Source organism: Pantherophis guttatus, chromosome 17 (genome assembly GCF_059756535.1).
Source record: "Pantherophis guttatus breed Tessera chromosome 17, ASM5975653v1, whole genome shotgun sequence".
Classification (NCBI taxonomy): domain Eukaryota; kingdom Metazoa; phylum Chordata; class Lepidosauria; order Squamata; family Colubridae; genus Pantherophis; species Pantherophis guttatus.
In genome coordinates this window covers 8,978,409-9,002,367 of record NC_142079.1, presented here as the reverse complement: position 1 = coordinate 9,002,367, position 23,959 = coordinate 8,978,409, and the positions used below count along the sequence as shown (strand labels likewise).

Here is a 23,959-nt window from a genome sequence, read left to right as displayed (position 1 = left end):
TCTCTCTCTCTGTCTCTTTCTCTCTCTCTCTCTCTGTCTCTTTCTCTCTCTCTCTTTCTCCTCTCTCTCTCTCTCTCTCTGTTAAAAGAATGTAAGATTCCAGTTTTTTCTCCCCCTTTTTTTTGGTTTCTGTGCATACAGCCATCAGGAAATCCTGTACCTAGAATACGGGGGCCTGTCAAACATCTTTTTTTAAAACCCAGGTCCTTATCCACAGCTAATCTCTTCAAAGTATGCATTTAATGGGAAAAATGTGCAGGCTGTTATTGTCCTTCTTTTAATGTGAGTCTTTCTTTTTGCAAAGCTCGCCTCTTGTTTCCCATGTGAGTAAGGAAAAGGCGCCCATTTATCTTCATTTAGTCACAGATCGGTCAGCCGAGCCGGGTGCTGTCTGCCCGAAACAAATGTGACATATACAAACCGTTTGGGATGTCATAGGCTAGGAGATGAAAACCCCAGAGGTTTATTTCCCAAACATCTGTGTCTTGTTTCAAAACCCCACTTAAAGGCTTGCGCAGGTTCTCACTGGCTGCGTGTTCAGGTTGTTTCTCCGTGTTCGGGAAACTACCAAGAGAATATAGACTAAGAAAATGAGACTTCATGAATTGTTTACCCCCAGCATCTTAGTTCTTACACACACACACAGACACACACATAATTGTTTCCCCAAAAATAAGACAGGGTCTTGTTTTAATTTTTGCTCCGAAAGATACATTGGGGCTTATTTTCTGGTTAGGTCTTATTTTGGGGGAAAATACGGTACTAAATGCACCAATCTGGCTGACAATCTTAACTCGGGCTTATTTTGGGGGTAGGGCTTATATTACATGCATCCTGAAAAATGTTAGGACTTATTTTCTGGTTGGGTCTTATTTTCGGGAAAACAGTGTGTGTGTGTGTATATATCTCAAATTTATATATATAAATTTTTATATATTTATATATATCAAATTTATATTTCGCTGATAAAGAAATAAAGGGAGACTAGTATACATCTATTTCAAGCTATTTAGCTCTCATCAGCTAGCCCTACCTTACTCGGATTCGAACTTGGGCTGCCTGCACGTTAGGTTGTATTAACCTCTGAGCCACAAGTTCTCCTCCCTTTATCAGCTTGAGCCAGGGGAGAGATGAAGTGTTTTTTCTATCGAGGCACCTGGTCTACCCCACCATGTGGGAGGGAGCATACAGTGGTGAAATTCAAAATTTTTTTACTACCTTCTGTTCGGTTCTCTGGGCGTGGCTTGGTGGGTGTGGTGTGGCTTGGTGGGCGTGGCTTGGTGGGCATGGCAGGGGAAGGTTACTGCAAAATCTCCATTCCCACCCTACTCTGGGGCCAGCCAGAGGTGGTATTTGCCAATTCTCCAAACTACTCAAAATTTCTGCTACCGGTTCTCGGAACTACTCAAAATTTCTGCTTCCGATTCTCCAGAACCTGTCAGAACCTGCTGGATTTCACCCCTTATTTTATATGAATATGCAAAAAATTAAAATCTCGGGTGTTTTCCCGCGTCATTATAAATAAGTTGGTTAAAATATTTAAAATCCTGGTTAAAATCCCAGCTTAAAATCTTCTAAAAATCCTTACAGAGCACTCTGCAAGGTCCTTTAAAACCTCAGCTAAAATCCTACCAGTGACTTTAAAAGTTTTTCTTATAGCAACGTTTCGACAGGCTCACAACCCTGTTATCTTCAGGCTCTGTTTCATGTAGAAGCTATGGGTTCTCTGTAGCGGGGCCGGAGCTGTCGCTTATCTATATTTGCTGCTGCTGACGTTAGAAGATTTTAAGCTGGGATTTTAACCAGGATTTTAAATATTTTAACCAACTTATTTATAATGACGCGGGAAAACACCTGAGATTTTAATTTTTTGCATATGCACACCCGCGAAAACTTAAGAAGACATTTATATGAATATATATATATATTTATTTATATTTATATTTATATTTATATATATATATATATATATATATATATATATATATATATATATATATATATATATATATAGTTATATAGTTATATAGTTATATAGTTATATAGTTATATAGTTATATATATATATAGTTATATATATATATAGTTATATATATATATAGTTATTTGGGTTTTCTCCCGCGTAAAATTGGAGGTTTCTTGGCAACGTTTCGACGAAGTCTCATTCGTCATCTTCAGGCTGGTGTTCTCGGCTTCGTGCTTCTAGGAACGAAGTCGAGAACACCAGCCTGAAGATGACGAATGAGACTTCGTCGAAACGTTGCCAAGAAACCTCCAATTTTACGCGGGAGAAAACCCAAATAACCAAAGACCTACATACAAACACCCGCGAAAACCTCAGAAAATACACACACATACACACACACACATATATATAGTCATACAGTCTCTCTTGATTCACTATGTGTGTGTGTATGTATCAAGAGGGACTGTATGAATGTATTGGTTTCAATGTTTACTTTGAAGACTTCGAAGGGCTCAAATGTGGGTGAAATTATCTTGACCTAGATAAATCTCCAGATGGAGGAAAAATATTGTCAGCTAGTGCAGAATGACAAATGTTGGAAGGGACCTTGGAGGTTTTCTCAAGCAGGAAACCCTACACCACTTCAGACAAATGGTTGTCCAACATCTTCTTAAAAACTTCCAGTGTTGGAGCATCCACAACTTCTGGTGGCAAGTTGTTCCACTGATGAATTGTTCTCACTGTCAGAACATTTCTCCTTAGTTCTAGGTTGCTTCTCTTCTTGGTTAGTTTCCATCCGTTGTTTCTTGTCCTGCATTCAGGTGCTTTGGGGAATAGGTTGACCTACTCTTCTTTGGGGCAGCTCCTCAAATATTGGAAGACTGCTATCCTGTCACCCCTATTCCTCTTTTTCCTTAAACTAGACATACTCCTTCAACCTTCAACCAGTCTTTGTCTGTTTTAGCCTCCAGCCCCCTAATCATCCTCGTTGTTCTTCTCTGCACTTTTTCTAAAAGAGTCTCTAATGCAAAGGATCGCTCTGTGAGTGAGATAGGCAACCTCTAAATTTGATCTATAAAATATAAAATAAATGACAAGCACCCCGGAAACCCCCACGTGGACAAAAGAAAAATGAGATAAAGCAAAAACTCAGAGAAATACTGTTTATAAATGTTACTGCCTGCCATCTTCCCTCCTCCCGCTCCCCCAGTGTTATCTACACATATCTACAAATTATCTACAAATTATCTACATATTTTGCAGATATGATTCTTTGGTTTGCCCCCCCCCCGGTTTTTCCACTCTTTCTCTTTTTTTACACAGCAACTATAAAAGCAGAAAAAAGAACCATCAGGAACTGCATACGTAATCACTTTGTGGGGGGGAGAGAAAAAAGGAATAATATAGGGGTGAAATGCTCCCAGTTCGGACCGGATCGCCCGATCCGGTAGCGATGGCGGCGGGTGGTTCATTGCAAAAATCCCTGCACCCCCCTCCCATGCCCAGCTGAGCCACGCGATCATCAGAGGCTGTTTTTTTTTACTTTTAAAAGTATTTTTTCTACAACTTCTTCAGCCGAAAAAATGCTTTTAAAAGTAAAAAAAAACAAACCTCTGATGATTGCGCGGCTCAGCTGGGATCGTCAGAGGCTTTTCAAAGCATTTTTTTCTGCAACCTCTTCAACCAAAGAGGTTGTAGGGGGAAAAAATGCCTTTAAAAGCCTCTGGCGATCCCAGCTGACTTGCCTGATCGTCAGAGGCTTCTAAAAGCATTTTTTTCTGCAACCTCTTAAGGTTGTAGAAAAAAATGCTTTTAAAAGTTTTTTTTTAAAAAAAGTTGGCCATGCCCACCCAGTCACATTACCCCCCCCCCAAGCCACGCCCACAGAAGCGGTAGTAACAAATTTTAGATTTCACCCCTGGAATAATATAATATCAATAAATATAACAATGTCACAATAGGGTTTTTTTGACTCAAACCTTTGGCACCGATGCGTTTCAAGAGACGTTGGAGATCACAAAGCAGAAGAAAAAACAAGAGTAAAGGGCTTTTTCTCAAAGTTATAACAATGCACACAGGACAGCAGAATTCTTCCCAATAGATTTTACATCGATTCTTCAAAGAATCCTACAGCGAAATTTGTTAACGAAACAAAACCTAAATTTTCATTTTGTACCATAAGTTGGGGTTTTTTTTTACGGCATGAAGTTTGCTGCATTTTTCTGCTTTTGCCACTAGCTAAACCGAACAAAACAATGCAAAAACATTATAAAGGCTACAGCTGTTTTGTGCCCGCACCTGTCCTTAAAGGCTGCCCAAAAAATATCACGCCTGGCTGCTGAGATTATCCTGGGACTTTAAGCCTCTGCATTTTGGGGGGGGGGTGGTTGGGGAAGGGGAGAGGCAAGAAATAACCGAGGTGAGCAAAAAGCTGCAGACGCTGGAATTAAAAGCACGGAGAAAGGAAGTTGATTTTATTTTTCCAGAGCTGGGCAAGTTTAGGCTGGGGGGGTGTGTGTGTATGTCAGAATTGCAAAGAAAGGCATCAATTATGCAAAATCGGACGCCTCATTTAAAAAGAAAAAGCAGAAAGACCCACCCACATTAAGAATGATATTGATTTACGGAATCCCAAGCTGGTGTGGCAGTGTTGCGAGGACAAAGCTAATGGAAGTGGTTGGCAGCTTCTACCTTTGAAGGTCAACCATCATCAACTCTTCTTGGAAGACCAAGAGGATTTCTCATCCTGTGGTTTTGCACCAAGATAAAAGACTGAACAGAGAGAGAGAGAGAGAGAGGGAGGGAGAGAAAGACAAAGAAACAAAAGAGGGAGAAAGAGAGAGAAGAGAGAGAAAGAGAGAGAAGAGAGAGAGAGAGAAAGAGACTCAGAGGAAGACAAAGAAACAGAGAGAGAGAAAGAAAGAGAGAGAAAAAGAGAGAGACAGAGAAAGACAAAGAAACAAAAGAGGGAGAAGGAGAGAGAAGAGAGAGAGAGAGAAAGAGACACACAGAGGAAGACAAAGAAACAAAGAGAGAAAGAGGAGAGAGAAAAAGAGAGACAGAGAAAGACAAAGAAACAAAAGAGGGAGAAAGAGAAGAGAGAGAAAGAGAAAGAGACACAGAAAGACAAAGAAACAAAAGAGAGAGAGAGAGAGAAAGTGACACACAGAGGAAGACAAAGAAACACAGAGAGAGAGAGAGAAGAGAGAAAAGAGACAAAGACAAAGACAAAGAAACAAAAGAGGGAGAAAGAGAGAGAAGAGAGAGAGAGTGTAGGATGAGCAGTTTGGATTGTGACACCTCTTCTGATCCACCCACCGAACTGCTCCCTAACCTGGCCAACTTTCTCTTAAGAGGACGATTCTGCTCATCCTTGTGAACGGAAGATCTCAGTTCCATGGAAAGACCCAATCCAAAGAAAACATCGGTTTTTATTCCAGCTTGTGGGAAGGGGTGGGGTGGGGTTGGACTAGAAGACCTCCAAAGTCCCTTCCAACGCTTTCTGTCCAGGGGCTGCTTACGGATTCTTTCTAAACCGCGTCTCAAGCCGGCTGCCGGAAAAATAAATAAATAAATAAACGACCCTGGACCTCCTCCAAGGCTCTCCTCCTCCTGTGGCCCCTTCTCTCTCTTCTGCTTCTCGAGAGTGGGTGGGATGCTCTTGGGGAAGGGAGATTGTATTATTTCCGTTGGCGTCCACCGGCCCTAATAACACTGTTGGGATACGGGGAATACAGATAGTCCTCAGCTTACGACCAAGCATTGAGTGCCGAATTTCCATCGCTCAGCGAGGCAGTTGCAAAGCGAGGGGTTTTCCCCCCACCCCCACGCACATTCCGTGACCTTCCTTGCCACGAGGAAGGCTAAGCGAAATCACTGCAAATGTTATGCTAGGAACACGGTCACTAATACGAGTCCGTCGCCGAGCCGTCTTGAGTTTTGATCGCTTGACCGTGGGGGATGTTGCAACGGTGGTCATAAGTCACGAACGGGGACTGAAGAAACCGTTGTTAAGTCGAGGAGGACCTGCATTCGTGAAAGCCATTGCTTCTGGTGGGTGGAGTTGGCCGGGCTTCCGAAATGCCTTGTTAGTGACAATGAGAATTCCAGAACTCAAGGGCATGGTTGGCTTGGCACCAGCCCGAAACAAGAGGCATGGATCAGGAGAGGTTGGGTGGCAGGGGACCAAGAGATGCCACCGTCGGCATCTCAGTGCCCACCCGGCCCATGCCAGTCATGTGCTAAGCACATGCTTGCGTGTGACAACTGAGCGCAGGTCAGGAGGGACCGCATAGTCCAGGACGATCGTCGTCAGCTGTGCCCGTCACTCAGAAGGCCGAAGAAGACAACGTCCCAGGATTGCTGGGTTAGGGAGGCATGCAGGAAGCTGCCTTCTTTCCAGCACACAGGTAGTCCTCAGCTTACAACCACAATTGAGCCCCAGATTTCTGTCGCTAAGTGAGATCTGTGTTGAATTGGAACAGAGGTTGCCTTCGGAAGTTTCATCCCTGGAAGCTTTCAAGAAGAGACTGGGCTGCCCCCTGTCAAAAATGATGTAGGGCAGTGATGGCGAACCTTTTCGACATCAAGAGCCCAAACTGGAACACGTGTGCATGCATGTGTGCACGCCAGCACCGGAAACCCAAAAACCAGCTGGCCGGCGGAAGCAGCCTGTTTTTTGGGCATTTGGGGGGGGCATTTTTGGAAATGGCCCAAAAAGGGCCTGAAAACGCCCAAAAAGCAGCCTAAAAAAAGGCAGGAGAATGACCTGTTTTCCGGCCATCTTTCTGGCCGAAAATGGCCCAAAAATACTGCCTAAAAACAGCCTGGAAAAGAACCCAGAAAATGACCCCAAAATGGCTCTGGAAAACAGCCTGGTTTTCTAGAAACCGGAAGAGCAGCGGGCAACGGTACACGTGCCCACAGAGAGGGCTCTGCGTGCTACCTCTGGCACGCGTGCCATAGGTTCGCCATCATGGATGTAGGGTCTCCTGCTTGGGTGGGTGTGGGGGTTGGACTAGATGACCTTCAAGGTCCCTTCCAACTCAGTTATTCTATATGCAATGGAACGACTTTCCTACAGAAGTTATGGGAGCTTCATCCCTGGAAGCTTTCAAGAAGAGACTGGGCTGCCCCCTGTTAGAAATGGTGTAGGGTGTCCTGCTTGGGGATGGGGAGGTGGGGGTTGGACTAGATGACCTCCAAGATCCCTTCCAACTCTTGTTATTCTGTTATGTTCTGTTTAAAGTGAATTTTGCCCCGTTTTTCATGCCACGGGGGTTAAGGGAATCCCTGAAACGGTTAAGTTAGTCGTACCATTGTAAAATGAATCTGGCTCTCCCCATTGACTTTGCTTGTCGGGCGGTCGCAAAAGGGGACACTGGGACACTGCAGCCGTCATAAATACGAGTCAAGTTGCCAAGCGTCTGAATTTGGATCGTGTGTGACCATGGGGATGCCGTAAGTGTGAAACAAAGTCACTTTTTAAAAAAAAAAATGTATGCCGATTAGTGTACATTTAAAGTGACGATAAAAGTTATTCTCCTATTCTACGTTTAGGGCTGTTGGAACTTCGGTCATTAAACAAACAGTTGTAAGATGAGGACTACCTGTAGGCCAGGTTGGTCTACTCCAGGGAGTGGGGAACTACGGCCCCTTTATGGCCCCTGTGGACTTCAACTCCCAGAATTCCTGAGCCGTACCTGGATGGGCAAAGCTCTCCAAGGTCGGATGTAGACTGTCCCAATCAGGTGTTCCCAACTGCTCTCCAACAGAGATCGCTGAGACTGGATCCTCCACACGGTAAAAGAAACCCTGGTGGGTGACGTGGTCCCCACTACGGTAGGAAGAATGGGCCAGGGGGGAACAAAGAGGCAGTCCTCGACTTACGACCGCAATTGAGCCCCAGATTTCCGTGGCTAAGCGAGGCGGTGGTTAAATGAGCGGTACCCCATGTTTGCCACATGTTGTTCAGCCAATCCCTGCAGTTGTTAAATGAATCAAGAAGGGATCGGACCGCCATCTGTCAGAAATGATGTAGGGTCTCTTGCTTGGGCTGGGGTTGGGGGTTGGACTAGATGACCTACAAGGTCCCTTCCAACTATGTTATTCTATATTCAGTGGAGGGACTTGCCTTCAGGAGTTGTGAGAGCTTCATCACTGGAAGCTTGCAAGAAGATACTGGGCTGGCCCCTGTCAGAAATGGTGTAGGGCAGTGATGGCTAAGCTTTTTGCCATCGCGTGCCAGGGGGGGCGGGAGAGGTTCGCGTGCATGTGTACCTACACCCATAATTCTATGCGCCCTGCCCCGCGCATGCGACCCCCCCTTCTTCTCGTTCCTAGCACGTGATGGCCCGGTAGGCCTGTTTTTCTTTCTCATCTGGCTCCAGATCCTCTCTATGCATCTGGGGAGGGCAAAAACAGCCTTCCCCACTCCCTTGGAGGCCCCCTGGAGGCCCAAAACAGGCCATTTCCCAACTTCTGGTTGGACAGGAAGTGACTTTTTTGCTGTCCCCAGCCTCCAGAGACTCCAACGCATGCGTGTCGGAGCTGAGCTGGCGTGCCAGGCGACATGGCTTTGCATGCTACCTGTGGCACACATGCCATAGGTTCGCCATCATGGGTGTAGGGTCTCCTGCTTGGACTAGATGACCTACAAGATCCCTTCCAAGTCTGTTAAATCTGTAAATCATGTGGATGTTAAGTAAATCTGGCTTCCCCCCGTTGACTAGTTGGAAGTTGGGTGGGAAGGTTACCAATGGCCATCCCTTGACAATGGAACAGTCACAGATACATGCCAGTCGCCACAGGGCCGAATTTTGATCCCGTGACTATGGGGTCGTTAGCTGAAGAACAGTCGGAAGTCACCTTTTTTTCTGGGGCCGTCGTAACTTTGAAAAGTCACTAAGGGAACGGTTGTAAGTCAAGGACTACCTGTATAGAGCTGCATCAGGGCCAGAACAGCTAGGAAACGACACCAGGACGCTTGGTGGGTTACGCCAGGGAGAAGGGAACTGCACCTCAGTGGGCCGAGTGGAAAGCTGAGGAGAGGAGAAACTGCCCTTCGAGCCCCACAGCCGGCGACGTAAAGCGAGTACGAGAGAACGCCAGCCTTCCATCGCTCCACCGCATTGCCCCAAACGCGAGCCAAAGATCACAACTCCCCGGATGGGAAAAACACAACACAAATCTTGAACGACGTGTCCAACAACAGAACCTGGTGGAAAGGATGGCGCGAGGAAGAAAACCGTGTGCACAAGGGGGACGATGGCGGATTTTCCCCATACCCCACCCCAAATTCGACAAAACAGGAAACGCTTCCCAAACGTACTGAGCAATTCACACCATGCAAAGAGTCGGTCCGAGCTCGAGGAGCGTGCATCGGAGACGTTATCTCGGTCCGTAGTCATAGGTCGTGGGCGCGCCGGCAGTGGAATACATGTTGGCGGCCGCGGCGGCAGCAGCCGCAGCTGCAGCAGCAGCTGGATTCATGTGGTGGTGATGATGATGGTGGTAACTGTGTCCTCGGATACCGGGCAAGGGGTAGGGGGCTGGCCGGCTCTTGGCTCCTAGATAATGGTCGTAAGCGGAGACCGGATGCTTGTAGGGATGGTGATGGAGAGGTTCGGAAGCAGGGGGGTCCAGCCGCAACTCATGATGGGGGGGACTAGGCCGACTTCCAGCTGGACTAGGGAGGGGGACCAAGCCGCCACCACCAGGAACCGGGAGCGCCGGACTTAACACCCGAGACATGAGCTGCTGATGAGTTGGATCGGCGTGGAGGGGTGTCCCGCTAGCCGATTCCCGTTCGTATTCCCGTCGACTCTCCACTATATCTGCAGCACACAGATAAGAACAGGAAAGGGGAGCAGGGGAGAAAGTATAAGAAGGAGTCAGCTAAGTGTGACATCTTTAGGTAGTGGCCTCTGCGGTGTAAATGTGTAGCACAGGGGGTTCCCCAAACTTGGCAACATTAAGACTTGTGGACTTCAATTCCCAGAATTCCCCAGCTTTGCAGAGACATCTTAGAATAGAACAACAGAGTTGGAAGGGACCTTGGAGGTCTTCTAGTCCAACCTCCTGCTTAGGCAGGAAACCCTACACCACTTCAGACAAATGGTTATCCAACCTCTTCTTTAAAACCTCCAGTATTGGAGCATTCACAACTTCTGGAGGCAAATTGTTCCACGGATTAATTGTTCTCACTGTCAGGAAATTCCTCCTTAGTTCTAAGTTGCTTCTCTCCTTGATGAGTTTCCACCCATTGCTTCTTGTCCTGCCCTCAGGAGCTTTGGAGAATAGCTTGACTCCCTCTTCTTTGGGGCAGCCCCTGAGATATTACAACACTGCTATCATGTCTCCCCCAGTCCTTATTTTCATCAAACTCAACATACCCAGTTCCTGCAACCGTTCTTCATATGTTTTAGCCTCCAGTCCCCTAATCCTCTTTGTTGCTCTTCTCTGCACTCTTTCTAGAGTCTCCACATCTTTTTTTTACTCTAAGTGGCCATCTTTGGCCGGATCCAGCAAGGATGATTCTTAGGATATGTTTGTGCACTGCGTTAAGCCATAATCCAAATTCATTCCGCATGTTGTGTAAATCCAGGGGATGATCTGAAGCAGGCTATTCTGTTCTATATCCTATTCTATTTGTCAGATATTACTTCAATATAACAGACTCTTGCAAGATTGAAAGTATTTTCCCCTCTCCTTTCTCTTCTACTCTCTGGAAAACTAGGGAGGGTCCCTTCTGAAATTTTTTTCCCACACCCTTTCTCCTTCTGTGGGCTGGGAAATCTTGTCCATGCTGTTTGTTCAGTCTGCAGCTCTTCCTCCTCCCTCAAGGTCATTCTCACATACCATTCTCTCTAGATAGCTACAAGTTCCCCTTCACCTAGGCTTAGGAATTTCTTGGCGTGTATCCAGCCTTCCCCGGGTAAACCAGACAGGAAACCTGTCTCGATGAACTAAACTTCTATTTTTTTTCATTGTAAAGTTACATTAACGGGCATCTCGTAGGCCCGAAGGTACAAATTGCCTGAGCAATTAAGGTGGGCCCTTCCTCAATTTCTTCCTCTGGTTGTTAATCCACTCGGGACCCCTGTCGCTCTTGTCTGATTGTGTCCTAAAGTAATGGTAAAGGTTCCCCTCGCACATATTGTGCTAGTCATTCTCGACTCTAGGGGGCACTGCTCATCTCCGTTTCAAAGCCGAAGAGCCAGCGCTGTCCGAAGACCTCTCCATGGTCATGACTCAATGCCGAAGGTGCACGGAACGCTGTTCCCTTCCCACCAAAGGTGGTCCCTATTTTTCTACTTGCATTTTTTACGTGCTTTCGAACTGCTAGGTTGGCAGAAGCTGGGACAAGCAACGGGAGCTCACCCCGTTATGCGGCACTAGGGATTCGAACCGCTGAACTGTTGACCTTTCGATCGACAAGCTCAGCGTCTAAGACACTGAGCCACCGTGTCCCTATTCGATTGTGTCCTAGGCTGCACCTTTTCCCCTCGTCCCCCAAGGTCACCCACATATTCCATTACATCATGCCATAGATCAGTTTCATTCTGATCCCATTCCTGCACTCGTGACGCGGCAGAGTGAAAGCATGAAACATACTTTACAACAGAACTGTAAAGTTGTAGGGATCAGGGTCCTTATGCAAGGACAGGTGCAGTGCCCAGATGTTTCCATCCATTAGGTCCAGCATCTCTGTCTACACTGCAGAAACAGGATCCAACCACACAACGTTAGGGCCAACCTTCTACATTCTGGAGTCTACAGTCAGTGTAGAATTGAGTATCAACATCAATTCTACACATTCAGTGTAGAATGTAGAAGGCTAACCGTCTAGATTCTACATTGACCGACACTGAATCATCTACTTTTCGTCCCCTTCTGTCATAGTCTTCATTTTGTGAGTGGTTCTGGGAGTCTTAAAAAACTTCTAGGTTATCCTTACCCTAGAAAGTCAGGAGGAGGAAAAATAAGCTTTCTACCACCACAAGGACAAACTTCAAGGGACCATCTGACCCTACAGTAGTGGCCAAAATTATGGAAACCTTTTGGGACAAGTGTATTTTTGAGGTTTGATGGCTAATAACACCACTTTTTTTTTTTTTTTTTGGAGTTTCAAGATAATCCTATTCCACTGCTGGAATGGCCTGGGAATAGTCCAGATTTTAACCCAGGGGTGAAATCTAGCAGGTTCTAACAGGTTCTGGAGAATCGGTAGCAGAAATTTTGAGTAGCTCAGGGAACCGGCAAATACCTCCTCTGGCTGGTCCCAGAGTGGGGTGGAATGGAGATTTTGCAATATCCTTCCCCCAGGAGTGGGGTGGGAATGAAGATTTTGCAGTATCCTTCCCCTGTAACGCCCACCAAGCCACGCCCACCAAGCCACACCACACCCAAGCCACGCCCACAGAACCGGTAGTAAAAAAATTTGGATTTCACCACTGGGGCTGCCCCAAAGAAGAGGGAGTCAAGCTATTCTCCAAAGCACCTGAAGGCAGGACAAGAAGCAATGGATGAAAACTAATCAAGGAAAGAAGCAACTTAGAATGAAGGAGAAATTTCCTGACAGTGAGAATAATTAATCAGTGGAACGACTTGCCTCCAGAAGTTGTGGATGCTCCAACACTGGAAGTTTTTAAGAAGATGTTGGACAACCATTTGTCTGAAGCAGTGTAGGGTTTCCTGCCTGAGCAGGGGGTTGGACTAGAAGACCTCCAAGATCCCTTCCAACTCTGTTGTTCTATTTTTTTTGTTTTATGTCTCCTGCTCTGAAGTCACCTGGAGATTCAGAAATACGTTTTCACCCCCACCTCCCCGACAAGCAGTGATGGGATTCAGCCAGTTCGCACCACTTCGGGAGAACCGGTTGTTAACTTTCTGAGCAGTTTGGTCAGCTGGTTGTTGGAAGAAGTCATTAGGGCAGAGAACCGGTTGTTAAATTACTTGAATCCCACCACTGCCGACGAGGCTGTTCGACGGACAGCCATCGCAAATGTTTTCTCCCTAAGAAGGAAACAAAAGGAGACTTCCCGTGTGTGTGAGGGCCTATATAGGTATGTGCACTTTGATTGCTTTTCAGACCGACCGTCTGACGTCGAGGGGAAGAATGCAGAAATATCCCAAAGTTTAGGTTTCCTTCTCTTTCTTTCTTCCTTTTTTTTTAAAAAAAAAAAAAAAAGATGAAGTGTTTAACATTGTGTTCAGCAAAAGATCCCGGCTCCCGAGACAAGGCATTGTGACTTTGATAAATCGAGCAGGGTTGAGTGACACGTTTGCACACGCCTGAAATTTTTGCAATTGTATAACGCTAAACAAATACAGGCTTCCCCCCCCCCCCTTTTCTTTATTTTAATAGGCTCGGAGTGCTCTTTGAGAAAAAGGGCCTCTCTCTTGTTTCTTTTTTCTTCTCCTGACCGACTGTTTATTCTGCGTAATGGAAATGGAATCAGCGAGAAAGCTTAAATAGCTATCTGGGGCAGGTTTTGGAGGAGGTTAAAGGCAATTACTGGGTATTGTGGGTTCTTTCTTTCTTTCTTTCTTCTTCCTTCCTTCCTTCCTTCCTTCTCTTCTTTCCTTCCTTCCTTCCTTTCTTTTCTTCTTTCCTTCCTTCTCCTCTTTCTTTCCTTCCTTCCTTTCCTTCTCTTCTTTCCTTCCTTCCTTCTTCTTTTTCTTTCTTTCCTTCCTTCCTTTCCTTCTCTTCTTTCCTTCCTTCCTTCCTTTCCTTCCTTCTCCTCTTCTTTCTTTCTTTCTCTTTCTTTCTTTCTTTCCTTCCTTCCTTCCTTCCTTCCTTCCTTCCTTCCTTCCTTCCTACTCTTCTTTCTTTCCTTCCTTCTTTCTCCTCTTCTTTTTCTTTCCTTCCTTCCTTCCTTCCTTCCTTCCTTCCTTCCTTCCTTCCTTCCTTCCTTCCTTCTTTTTTTCTTTTTTGGCAACTTCTCCTCCTATCTATTCTTTGGTTTCTTTGTTCAAGAAAACTGCTTATGTTATATAGCTCTCGTAGAAACAGAGAGTTTACAGGGTAAATTAACAATAAAGAGATACACAAGGGAAAATGAGTCATGTTTAATGTGCATTGGTTGTAAGTTTACATGGGAGGCAAATGTGTATGTGTGCGTGTGTATATATATATGTGTGTGTGTATATACATATACATATACATACACATACACACACACACACATCCATATATATATAATCCTTCAGCGGGTTGTATCAAAGCCTCAAACATTTAATTCTATTAAATTTCGGATTGAAATTCCAACTGTATTTGTATATACATTGGAATATCAAGTTAATTTTCCTTTTAGGATTAATGAAATAGATCTGGCTGGGTTTGAAGCTGGCTGCTCAATTCCAGTTTTGGTGGAGGCATCAGCTCACTGGCTGATCCATTAGGAATCTCATGAACCCCGATGAGCCACAGGATTGGAGATCTTCCTTGAAACTGCAAGCCACGTCTCTACAACAGGTAGGCCTTAATCCACAAAATGAGAATTACATCATCCCAGGACACTGTCTCAGTGTCCTTTTCCAGTGCCGCTGTAACTTCAAATGGTCACTAAGTGAATAAGCAGTTCACTTAGTGACCGTTTGAAGTTACAACAGCACTGGAAAAAGTGGCTTAGGACCATTTTTCGCACTTAAGACCATTGTAGCATCCCTACGGACAAAATTAAGATCAAAACTCAGACAACTTGGCAACTGGCTTGTATTTATGACGGTTGCAATGTCCCAGGGTGATGTGATCCCCGTTTTGTCAATCGATGTATTTATTAATTTAACAACTGCAGGGATTCACTCAACAACTTTGGCACGAAAAGCAATGGTGGGTTTCAAAATTTTTACTACCGGTTCTGTGGGCGTGGCTTGGTGGGTGTGGCTTGGTGGGCATGGCAGGGGAAGGCTACTGTAAAATCTCCTTTTTAAAATCTGCTTTTAAAAGTAAAAATAAAAGCCTCTGATGATCGCGCGGCTCAGCTGGGCATGGGGGCGGGGCGCAGGGATTTTTGCTACCGGTTCTCCGAACCACCCGCCGTCATCGCTACCGGATCGGGCGATCCGGTCCAAACCGGGAGCATTTCACCCCTGCTTCTACCCCAGAGCAGTAACTATATTGAATTCTACTGTCTAGTGCAACATTAATGCAATGTCAGGGGTTTTCAGTTCAATTGTATAGAATGTGAGGAGTATGTGTGTGTGTTTTACTGTATAATGTACACTGAAGATGGCATTTAATTTCGTCGTACGAGAGCAATGACTTGGATCGGGAGGCTCTCCTCACGGTCACTCATGCCCTTGTCACCTCACGGTTAGATTATTGCAACGCGCTCTTCATGGGGCTACCCTTGAAAAGTGTTCGGAGACTACAGTTGGTCCAGAACGCAGCTGCGTGAGCTGTCGTGGGTGCACCTAGGTACACCCACATTACATCAATTCTCCGCGAGCTGCACTGGCTCCCTATTGGTCTCCGGTCACAATTCAAGGTGTTGGTTATTCCCTTTAAAGCCTTACATGGCTCAGGGCCAGGGTATCTTCGAGACCGCCTTCTACCGCATAACTCCCAGCGACCAGTAAGATCCCACAGAGTCGGTCTCCTCCGGGTCCCGTCAGCTAAACAATGCCGGCTGGCGGGCCCGCGGGGAAGGGCCTTCTCTGTGGCTGCCCCAGCTCTCTGGAACCAGTTACCTCCTGAGGTCCGGACCATCCCTACCCTACTGACCTTACGAAAAGCAGCGGTGAAGATCTGGCTTTTCCGGCAGGCCTGGGGGCTGTTGATCTCGCTCTTGCGATCTGGCGAGATCCGTCCATGAATGGTATGAATGAGTTTTAATGTTTTTAATGTTTTTAATTTTAAAATGTTTTTTATAATGATTTTAAATGCATTGTGAGCCACCCTGAGTCTTCGGAGAGGGGCGGCATACAAATTGAATTAATAAATAAAATAAATAAATAATAAATAAATAAAGTAAACTAAACTATATTTCCTGAATGACGCTACTGACAATTCGGCCTTTTCCCAACAATAAACAGGATCCAGAATGTGTCTTTGGATGAACCGAACAGCCCCTGTTTAATTTCACTCTCTTATTCCTCCAAAATGGGATTCTTTGCACCAGGGAGAACGATGTTTGCTTGTAGGGACCTGTTGTTGTTTTTTTTCCCCAGGTAGACTCAGAGTGCTAGATGGAGGTACAGCTAGTTGGATCAATGTTGCTCCCCCACCCCCAAGTCAAAAACCTCCTATTTACAAAGCTGGCTGTCTCGGGAATTAAGTCCTTTTGACGGGTTTGCAAGGGGGATGCATTAAGAGCAAAATCCCCGTCCCCCCAAAAAAAGAATAACCAGATCAGCCAGGGAAAGCACAATAAAAGAAGATCAGCCACTAAGAGCCCAATAAAGAAGAGCGAACTTCCATCTCTAAATCCTGGTTAGACGTTCCGCTCTTTGTGAGCAAAATGTTTTTCTTGTAATCCGTCTAAAGCAGACTGGCCAATTGCCAAGCTCTGTGTCTTAACTAGTTAGCAGATTCTGGCGGTGCACCGCATTTAATGTCGGGTTCCTATGCGTCACTCCCTTCAGACTCAAAGGGTGTGCTTTCGGAGGGCGAAATCCTGCATGGGAGGGCTGACGGGGACTCTTGACGTGGGGGTCAGTCTTACGGCCCCGTCCGCGCAATGGACGTGGTGGGTTTCGTGGTGCTGACGGCACCATGATGCTGCTTTGCATTTCAGGTAGTGTTGCCTGAAATCCATGTGAATGTTGGAATGGGTTGAGTTTCATAGTTTTAAAAGGATTATATGTGGCTTTTAATTTTTGATTGGGAGCTGCCCAGAGTTGGATGGGCAGGTATATACATGTTTTAAATAAATGGATAGATGATAGATAGATAGATAGATAGATAGATAGATAGATAGATAGATAGATAGATAGATAGATAGATAGATAGATAGATAGATGATAGAGACAGGCAGACAGACAGGCAGACAGATGGATGGATAGATAGATAGATATAGATGATGGCAAGGTATAGATAGATAGGTAGATAGATAGATAGATAGATAGATAGATAGATAGATAGATGATAGATAGATAGATAGATAGATAGATAGATAGATAGATAGATAGATAGATAGATAGCAAGATAGATAGCAAGATAGATAGATAGATAGATAGCAAGATAGATAGCAAGATAGATAGATAGATAGATAGATAGATAGATAGATAGATAGATAGATAGATAGAAAGATAGATAGATAGATAGATAGATAGATGATAGAGACAGGCAGACAGACAGGCAGACAGATGGATGGATAGATAGATAGATATAGATGATGGCAAGGTATAGATAGATAGGTAGATAGATAGATAGATAGATAGATAGATAGATAGATGATAGATAGATAGATAGATAGATAGATAGATAGATAGCAAGATAGATAGCAAGATAGATAGATAGAAGATAGATAGCAAGATAGATAGATAGATAGATAGATAGATAGATAGATAGATAGATAGATAGATAGATAGATAGATAGATAGATAGATAGATGATAGAGACAGGCAGACAGACAGGCAGACAGACAGATGGATAGATAGATAGATAGATATAGATAGATAGCAAGATAGATAGATAGGTAGATAGATAGATAAATGATAGATAGATATAGATAGCAAGATAGATAGACAGGTAGGTAGATAGATAGATGATAGATAGATAGATGATAGATAGATAGATAGATAGATAGATAGATAGATAGATAGATAGATAGATAGATAGATAGATAGATAGATAGATGATAGAGACAGGCAGACAGGCAGGCAGACAGACAGATGGATAGATAGATAGATATAGATAGATAGCAAGATAGATAGATAGGTAGATAGATAGATAGATGATAGAGATATAGATAGCAAGATAGACAGGTAGGTAGATAGATAGATGATAGCTAGATAGATGATAGATAGATAGATAGATAGATAGATAGATAGATAGATAGATAGATAGATAGCAAGATAGATAGATAGATGATAGATAGATAGATAGATAGATAGATAGATAGATAGAGACAGACAGACAGACAGACAGACAGACAGACAGACAGACAGATTGTTCTGGAATGGTGACAGATAGAGCATTAGATGATTGGGAGTGATGAACAGGGAATTCTCCATAAGAAAATGACAAAGCTCCCCTTTTTGGCTACTGTTTTCCTGTACAGCTGGGGCTCTCACAGGCTCAGAGCACAGGTGGGAAACTACTGACTCACCTTTGTCAGTTCCATTTTGGTGCACTGGGGAAGACACGGGATTTCTCGACCGAGCGAAGGCGCTCATAAGAGGTAGGGCTCCTGGTCGGTGATTCCTAGGCCTGTTATGGGAGAAGGGGGAGAAAAAAATCAGAACACTGTTCTAACTCTGTGATTGACTCACCTCTCACTTCAAGCTTCTTGTAGAGGGATGCTCTACTTTTGTATGAATTGTATTTTTGTAGGAGCAGATTAAGTTCCATATCTGAGTCCAGCCCAGAATAGACCAATTAATTAATTTATTACTTATTACTTAATTAATTGGAGAACAATGATCAGGGGAACAGAAGTTGCCTTCAAAAGTTGTGGGTGCTCCATCACTGGAGGTTTTTAAGAAGAAATTGGGCAGCCACTTCTCTGGAATTGTATAGGGCCGTGATGGCGAAACTATGGCATACGTGCCACAGGTGGCACACGGAGCCATATTGGTGGGCATGCGAGCTCAGCTGCGGCGCAGAAGTGCCTGCCAGCCAGTTGATTTTCGGGCCTTCTGGACCACCCAGAAGTAGGGAAACAGGCTGTTTCCTGCCTCCGGAGGGCCTGGGAGGTGGGGAAGGCCCGTTTTTTGCTCTAAAAACTAGAGAGGCTCTGGAGCCTGGGGAGGGCGAAAACGGCCTTCCCCAGTCCCCAAGGGCCCTCCGGAGGCCGGAAATGGCCCATTTGCGAACTTCCAATGGGACCGGAAGGCCTGTTTTTTGCAGTCCCACCGGAAGTTGGGAAATGGGCCATTTCCGGCCTCTGGAGGGCTTCCAGGAGAGGGTGGGGAAGGCCGTTTTCACCCTCCCCAGGATCCTAGAGAGGCTCTGGAGCCTGGGGAGAGCAAAAAATGGGCCTACTGGGCCCACCATGCCATCGTGTGTCAAAAGTGAGGGGAGTGCAGGGGGGTTGCATGTGCAGGGGATGGGGCACACAGAATTATGGGTGTGGGCACATGCGCAACCCCCCCGGTGTGACCCCCGCTTTTGGCACGCGACGGCAAAGGTTAGCCATCCCTGGTATAGGGTCTCCAGAGGGTTGGACTATGAGACCTCCAAGATCCTTTCCAACTCTGCTCTTCTGTACTCTATTCAACATTGGAAGAAGAGAAGAACAAATTAAACAGGCTTACCAATCTTCAGGATCGCAATCCCGGAATCCTTTTGCAAATGGATTGCTGGCAATCTTAAGCTGGGTTATCTGAAAGGGGAGAATTAGGGAAATGGTTTTAGAGTCGTTTTGCGACTTCCTTGCCGCCGTTGTTAAGTGCATCCCCGCGGTTGTGAAGTTAGTAACACAGTTCTTAAGTGAATCTGGCTTTCTCCCCTTGACTTTGTTTGTCAGAAGGTCGCAAAAGGAGATTCCCTGACCCCGGGGCATCGCAACGGTCATAAACAAGCGTCTGAATTTGGATCCCGGGGAGGCTGCAACGGTCGTAAGGGTGGAAAAATGGTCCTAAGTCACTTTTTTTCAGTGCCGTCATAACTTCGAACGGTCACGAAACAAATGACTGTAAGGCGGAGGCTACCTCTATTTACGTGTAGTTCTTTTAAAAACTGCCACGGTCAATTTTTTGCTGCTTTTGAATGCCCACCTGAATGGATTGTCAACTCAACTTTAAATTGTGTCGCTTGTAAACCTGCAAACTCTGTAAACCGCTTAGAAAGGGGCTGTAAAGCACGGTGAAGCGGCATATAAGACTAAGTGCTATTGCTATTGATTCAGCCTTCCGAGGTGGGTAAAATGAGGACCCAGATTGTTGGGGGCAAGAGGCTAACTCTGTAAACCGCTTAGAGAGGGCTGGAAAGCACAGTGAAGCGGTATATAAGTCTAAGGGCTATTGCTATTGTCCTTCCTTCCTTCCTTCCTTCCTTCCTTCCTTCCTTCCTTCCTTCCTTCCTTCCTTCCTCCCACCCATCCATGGTGCACAGTGGTTAGAATGCAGTATTGCAAACTAACTTTGCCCACTGACAGGAATTCGATTCTGACCGGCTCAAGGTCGATTCAGCCTTCCATCCTTCCAAGGTGGGTGAAATGAGGACCCAGATTGTTGGGGGCAAGAGGCTGACTTTGTAAAACCGCTTAGAGTGAGCTGTAAAGTACTGTGAAGCGGTATATAAATCTAAGTCCTATTGCTATTGTCCTTCCTTCCTTCCTTCCTTCCTTCCTTCCTTCCTTCCTTCCTTCCTTCCTTCCTTCCTTCCTCCCACCCATCCACCACACATCCATGGTGCACAGTGGTTAGAATGCAGTATTGCAAACTAACTCTGTCCACTGACAGGAGTTCGATTCTGACCGGCTCAAGGTCGACTCAGCCTTCCATCCTTCCAAGGTGGGTGAAATGAGGACCCAGATTGTTGGGGGCAACAGGCTGATTCTGTAAACCGCTTAGAAAGAGCTGTAAAGCACTGCAAAGCGGTATATAAGTCTAAGGGCTACTGCTATTTGCTCTTTTAAGTCTGATTCTCAGCACCAGGACAGAGGCATCTTTTAACCGTCAGATCCGTTTTGAAAAGCACATATTATCTGCAAAAATTATCCCTGTCCTATTCCCCAGACCATCACTGCGGAGTATTTATTTCATTCACAGGGAGGTGGGGGAAGAGTGAAGCGGGGAAGCGGGGAAGGGACATTCCCCGCCCCCCTTCCTCCTTTATAACCCCTTTATATTTAAACAAATCCAGGGACAAAGTATAATGATTGTGAGTTTCCGGAATGGGTTGAAAAACAAACTTTTAAGCCCCTCGGTGACAGTTCAGCCCTTCGAGGTCAAAGTGATAGAAAGCAGAAGAGAAAAATAAGCAGCTGTTCGAAGCGATCAGAGAGATGGCATTCTGGAAAAGGCTTCTTAAAGGCGCAGCTTCCCTCCAGCCCTGATCCCATGGTTCCCTGTTTTCTTTCTGCTCCATCACTGCTCCTTCTCTCCTCCTCCTGCTCCTCCTCCTTCACCTATTATGGAAAAAACAGTCTTCTCCTCTTCCACCTCTTTCGTTGTCGCAATTCAATCTTCTCCTTTATGAAAAGAAATTTCCTTCTCCTCTTCTTTCTCTATTATTCTGAAAACATCTTCTCGCCCTCCTCTTCCTCCTCCTCCTTCTCCTCCTCTCCTCTTCCTCCTCCTCTTCTTCAATTATTCTGAAATCTTCTCCTTCTCCTCCTTTTCCTCCTCCTCCTTCTTCTTCGCCTCTCCTTTCTCCATTATTCTGCAATCTTCTCCTTCTCCTCCTTTTCCTCCTCTCCTCCTTCTTCTCCTTCTCCTCTCCTCTTCTTTCTCCATTATTCTGAAATCTCCTCCTCCTCCGCCTCTCCTCTTTCTCCATTATTCTGAAATCTCCTCCTTTTCTCCTCCTCTCCTCCTTCTCCTCCTCCTTTTTCTCAATTATTCTGAAATCTTCTCCTCCTCCTGTCCTCCTTCTCCTCCTCTCCTCTTTCTGCACTATTTTGAAATCTTCTCCTTCTCCTCCTCTCCTCCTTCTCCTTCTCCTCTCCTCCTTTTTCTCCATTATTCTGAAATCTTCTTCTCCTCCTCCTTCTCCTCCTCTCCCTCTTCCTCCTCTCCCTCTTCCTCCTCCTCTTTCTCCATTATTCTGAAAACAACTCCTTCTCTTCCTCCTCCTTCTCAAAGAACATGGTTACCGTTTTTCTTATATTTAGCAAGGAAAGGCACACCTTCCTTCACTTGGAAATGGTACATTTGATGTGTACATCTACAGATCAGATTCAAGGAGCGTGTGCTCCAGAGGTGGGTTTCAGCAGGTTCTGACCAATTCTGAAGAACCGGTAGTGGAAATTTTGTATAGTTCGGAGAACCAGTAGTAAAAATTCTGACTGGCCCTGCCCCCATCTATTTTCTGCCTCCCGAGTACCAGCTGATTAGGAGGAAATGGGGATTTTGCAGTAACCTTCCCCTGGAGTGGGGAGGGAATGGAGATTTTGCAGTATCCTTCCCCTGGAGTGGGGTGGGAATGGAGATTTTACAGTATCCTTCCCCTGCCATGCCCAACAAGCCCCGCCCAACAAGCCACACCCACAGAACCGGTAGTAAAAAAATTTGAAACCCTTCACTGGTGTGCGCTCACCGAAGCAAGAGATTTGTGGTCCATCAGGAGGAAGCAGGAGATCAGTGGCAATCTCCCCCGTCTCCACCCCTGCCCCATGGGGCACTTCTGAACCCCTCAGACATCTTTCAAATCTAGCGCATCCCCCAAGATTTCTTTTCTATTTCTTCTGCGTAATGTTCTTGGTGGATTTTTTTTTTGCATTTCTACCCTAATGGACAGCTCTGGGATTTTCTGGTGGTCTCCCATCCTAGTCCATCCCTACTTTTTGAAAAACCCACTGAAGGTTAGCTCAGTGCTGCCACCACCTGGGAGGATTTTGAAATGCAAGACTAATTTGGGGGGGGGGCATAGTATGTTCCTTGTAAGTGGAAAAAATTCAAAAGAATCTTTAATTCCATAGACATTTGGGAAATTCAAGATTCCAGCTGACCAATTTGAATTGATATCTTTTCACCCGCATTGTAATTGAATGAATACGAAATATCATGATTCCTGACCTAAGAAAACCTTTGCATATCTGAGAGACAATTTGGTCTAGTGGTTACAGCACCAGCCTAGAAACTAGGAGTCAGTGAGTTCTAGTCCTATCTTAATGAAAGTCTGACTGAGTGATTTTGAGCCAATCACCGGGAGATGGTGAGTTCTAGTCCTTAAGACTTAAGCCTGAAACCCACCTGAGTGACTTTGGGCCAATAGCCAGACAGCTGAGAGTTCTAGTCCCGCCTTAGGCATGAAAGCTGATTGGGTGACTTGCCAATCCCTCTCTCTCAGCCCAACTCACCTCACCTGGATATGCTCACCACCAATGAGTTATTTGTAAAACTAATAAAGGCAGGATACAAATAAAATAGTAAAATAAAGATAGGATATATAAGATATATAAGATATAAGATAAGATAAAATATTAAAATAAAATATTAAAATAAATTACCATACAATTAAACCCCGTATTCGTAAAACTAATAAAGGCAGGATACAAATAAAATAATAAAATAAAGATATGAGATGAGATATAAGACATAAGATATAAGATAAGATAAAATATTAAAATAAAATATTAAAATAAAATACTATACAATTAAACACCATATTTGTAAAACTAATAAAGGCAGGCTACAAATAAAATAATGAAATAAAGATAAGATATAAGACATAAGATATAAGATAAAATATTTTAAAAAATAAAAAAATAAAATACCATACAATTAAACAATTTGTAAAATTAATAAAGGCAGGTTACAAATAAAATAGTAAAATAAAGATAAGATATAAGACATAAGACATGAGACGTGAGATATAAGATATAAGATATAAAAGAAAATATTAAAAGAAAATACCATACACTTAAACACTGTATTTGTAAAACTAATAAAGGCAGGATACAAATAAAATAGTAAAATAAAGATAAAATATAAGATATATAAGATATAAGCTAAAATATTAAAATAAAATACAATTAAATAGCTCTCTATTCCACGCACGCACCACCAAAGCAAAATATTCTGGTGCATCATTCAGAAATGAAAGTGGACTTTTCACTATTATTCTAACGCAATTTTTCCCCCCTTTGGGGGTGTGTGAATTGCGTTGGTGAGGGAGGAGAAGGGAGGGGAGCTGCCTATGGTTCCACTGATAATACG

The 23,959-nt window shown here is 44.7% G+C and overlaps 1 protein-coding gene across 1 annotated transcript in view; it reads right to left on the bottom strand.

Moving 5' to 3' along the window:
- Nucleotides 1-4,344: 4,344 nt before the first annotated feature.
- The window catches only part of TBX1 (T-box transcription factor 1), a 50,764-nt gene continuing 31,149 nt past the window's right edge, over nucleotides 4,345-23,959 (bottom strand). The window contains exons 6-8 of the mRNA XM_087880247.1: nucleotides 19,391-19,458; nucleotides 18,244-18,344; nucleotides 4,345-9,801 (exon numbers count right to left, since the gene is read on the bottom strand). Coding sequence (XP_087736373.1) covers nucleotides 9,356-9,801; nucleotides 18,244-18,344; nucleotides 19,391-19,458 — 615 coding nt within the window. The 3' untranslated portion in view covers nucleotides 4,345-9,355. The remainder of the gene's footprint in view (nucleotides 9,802-18,243; nucleotides 18,345-19,390; nucleotides 19,459-23,959) is intronic.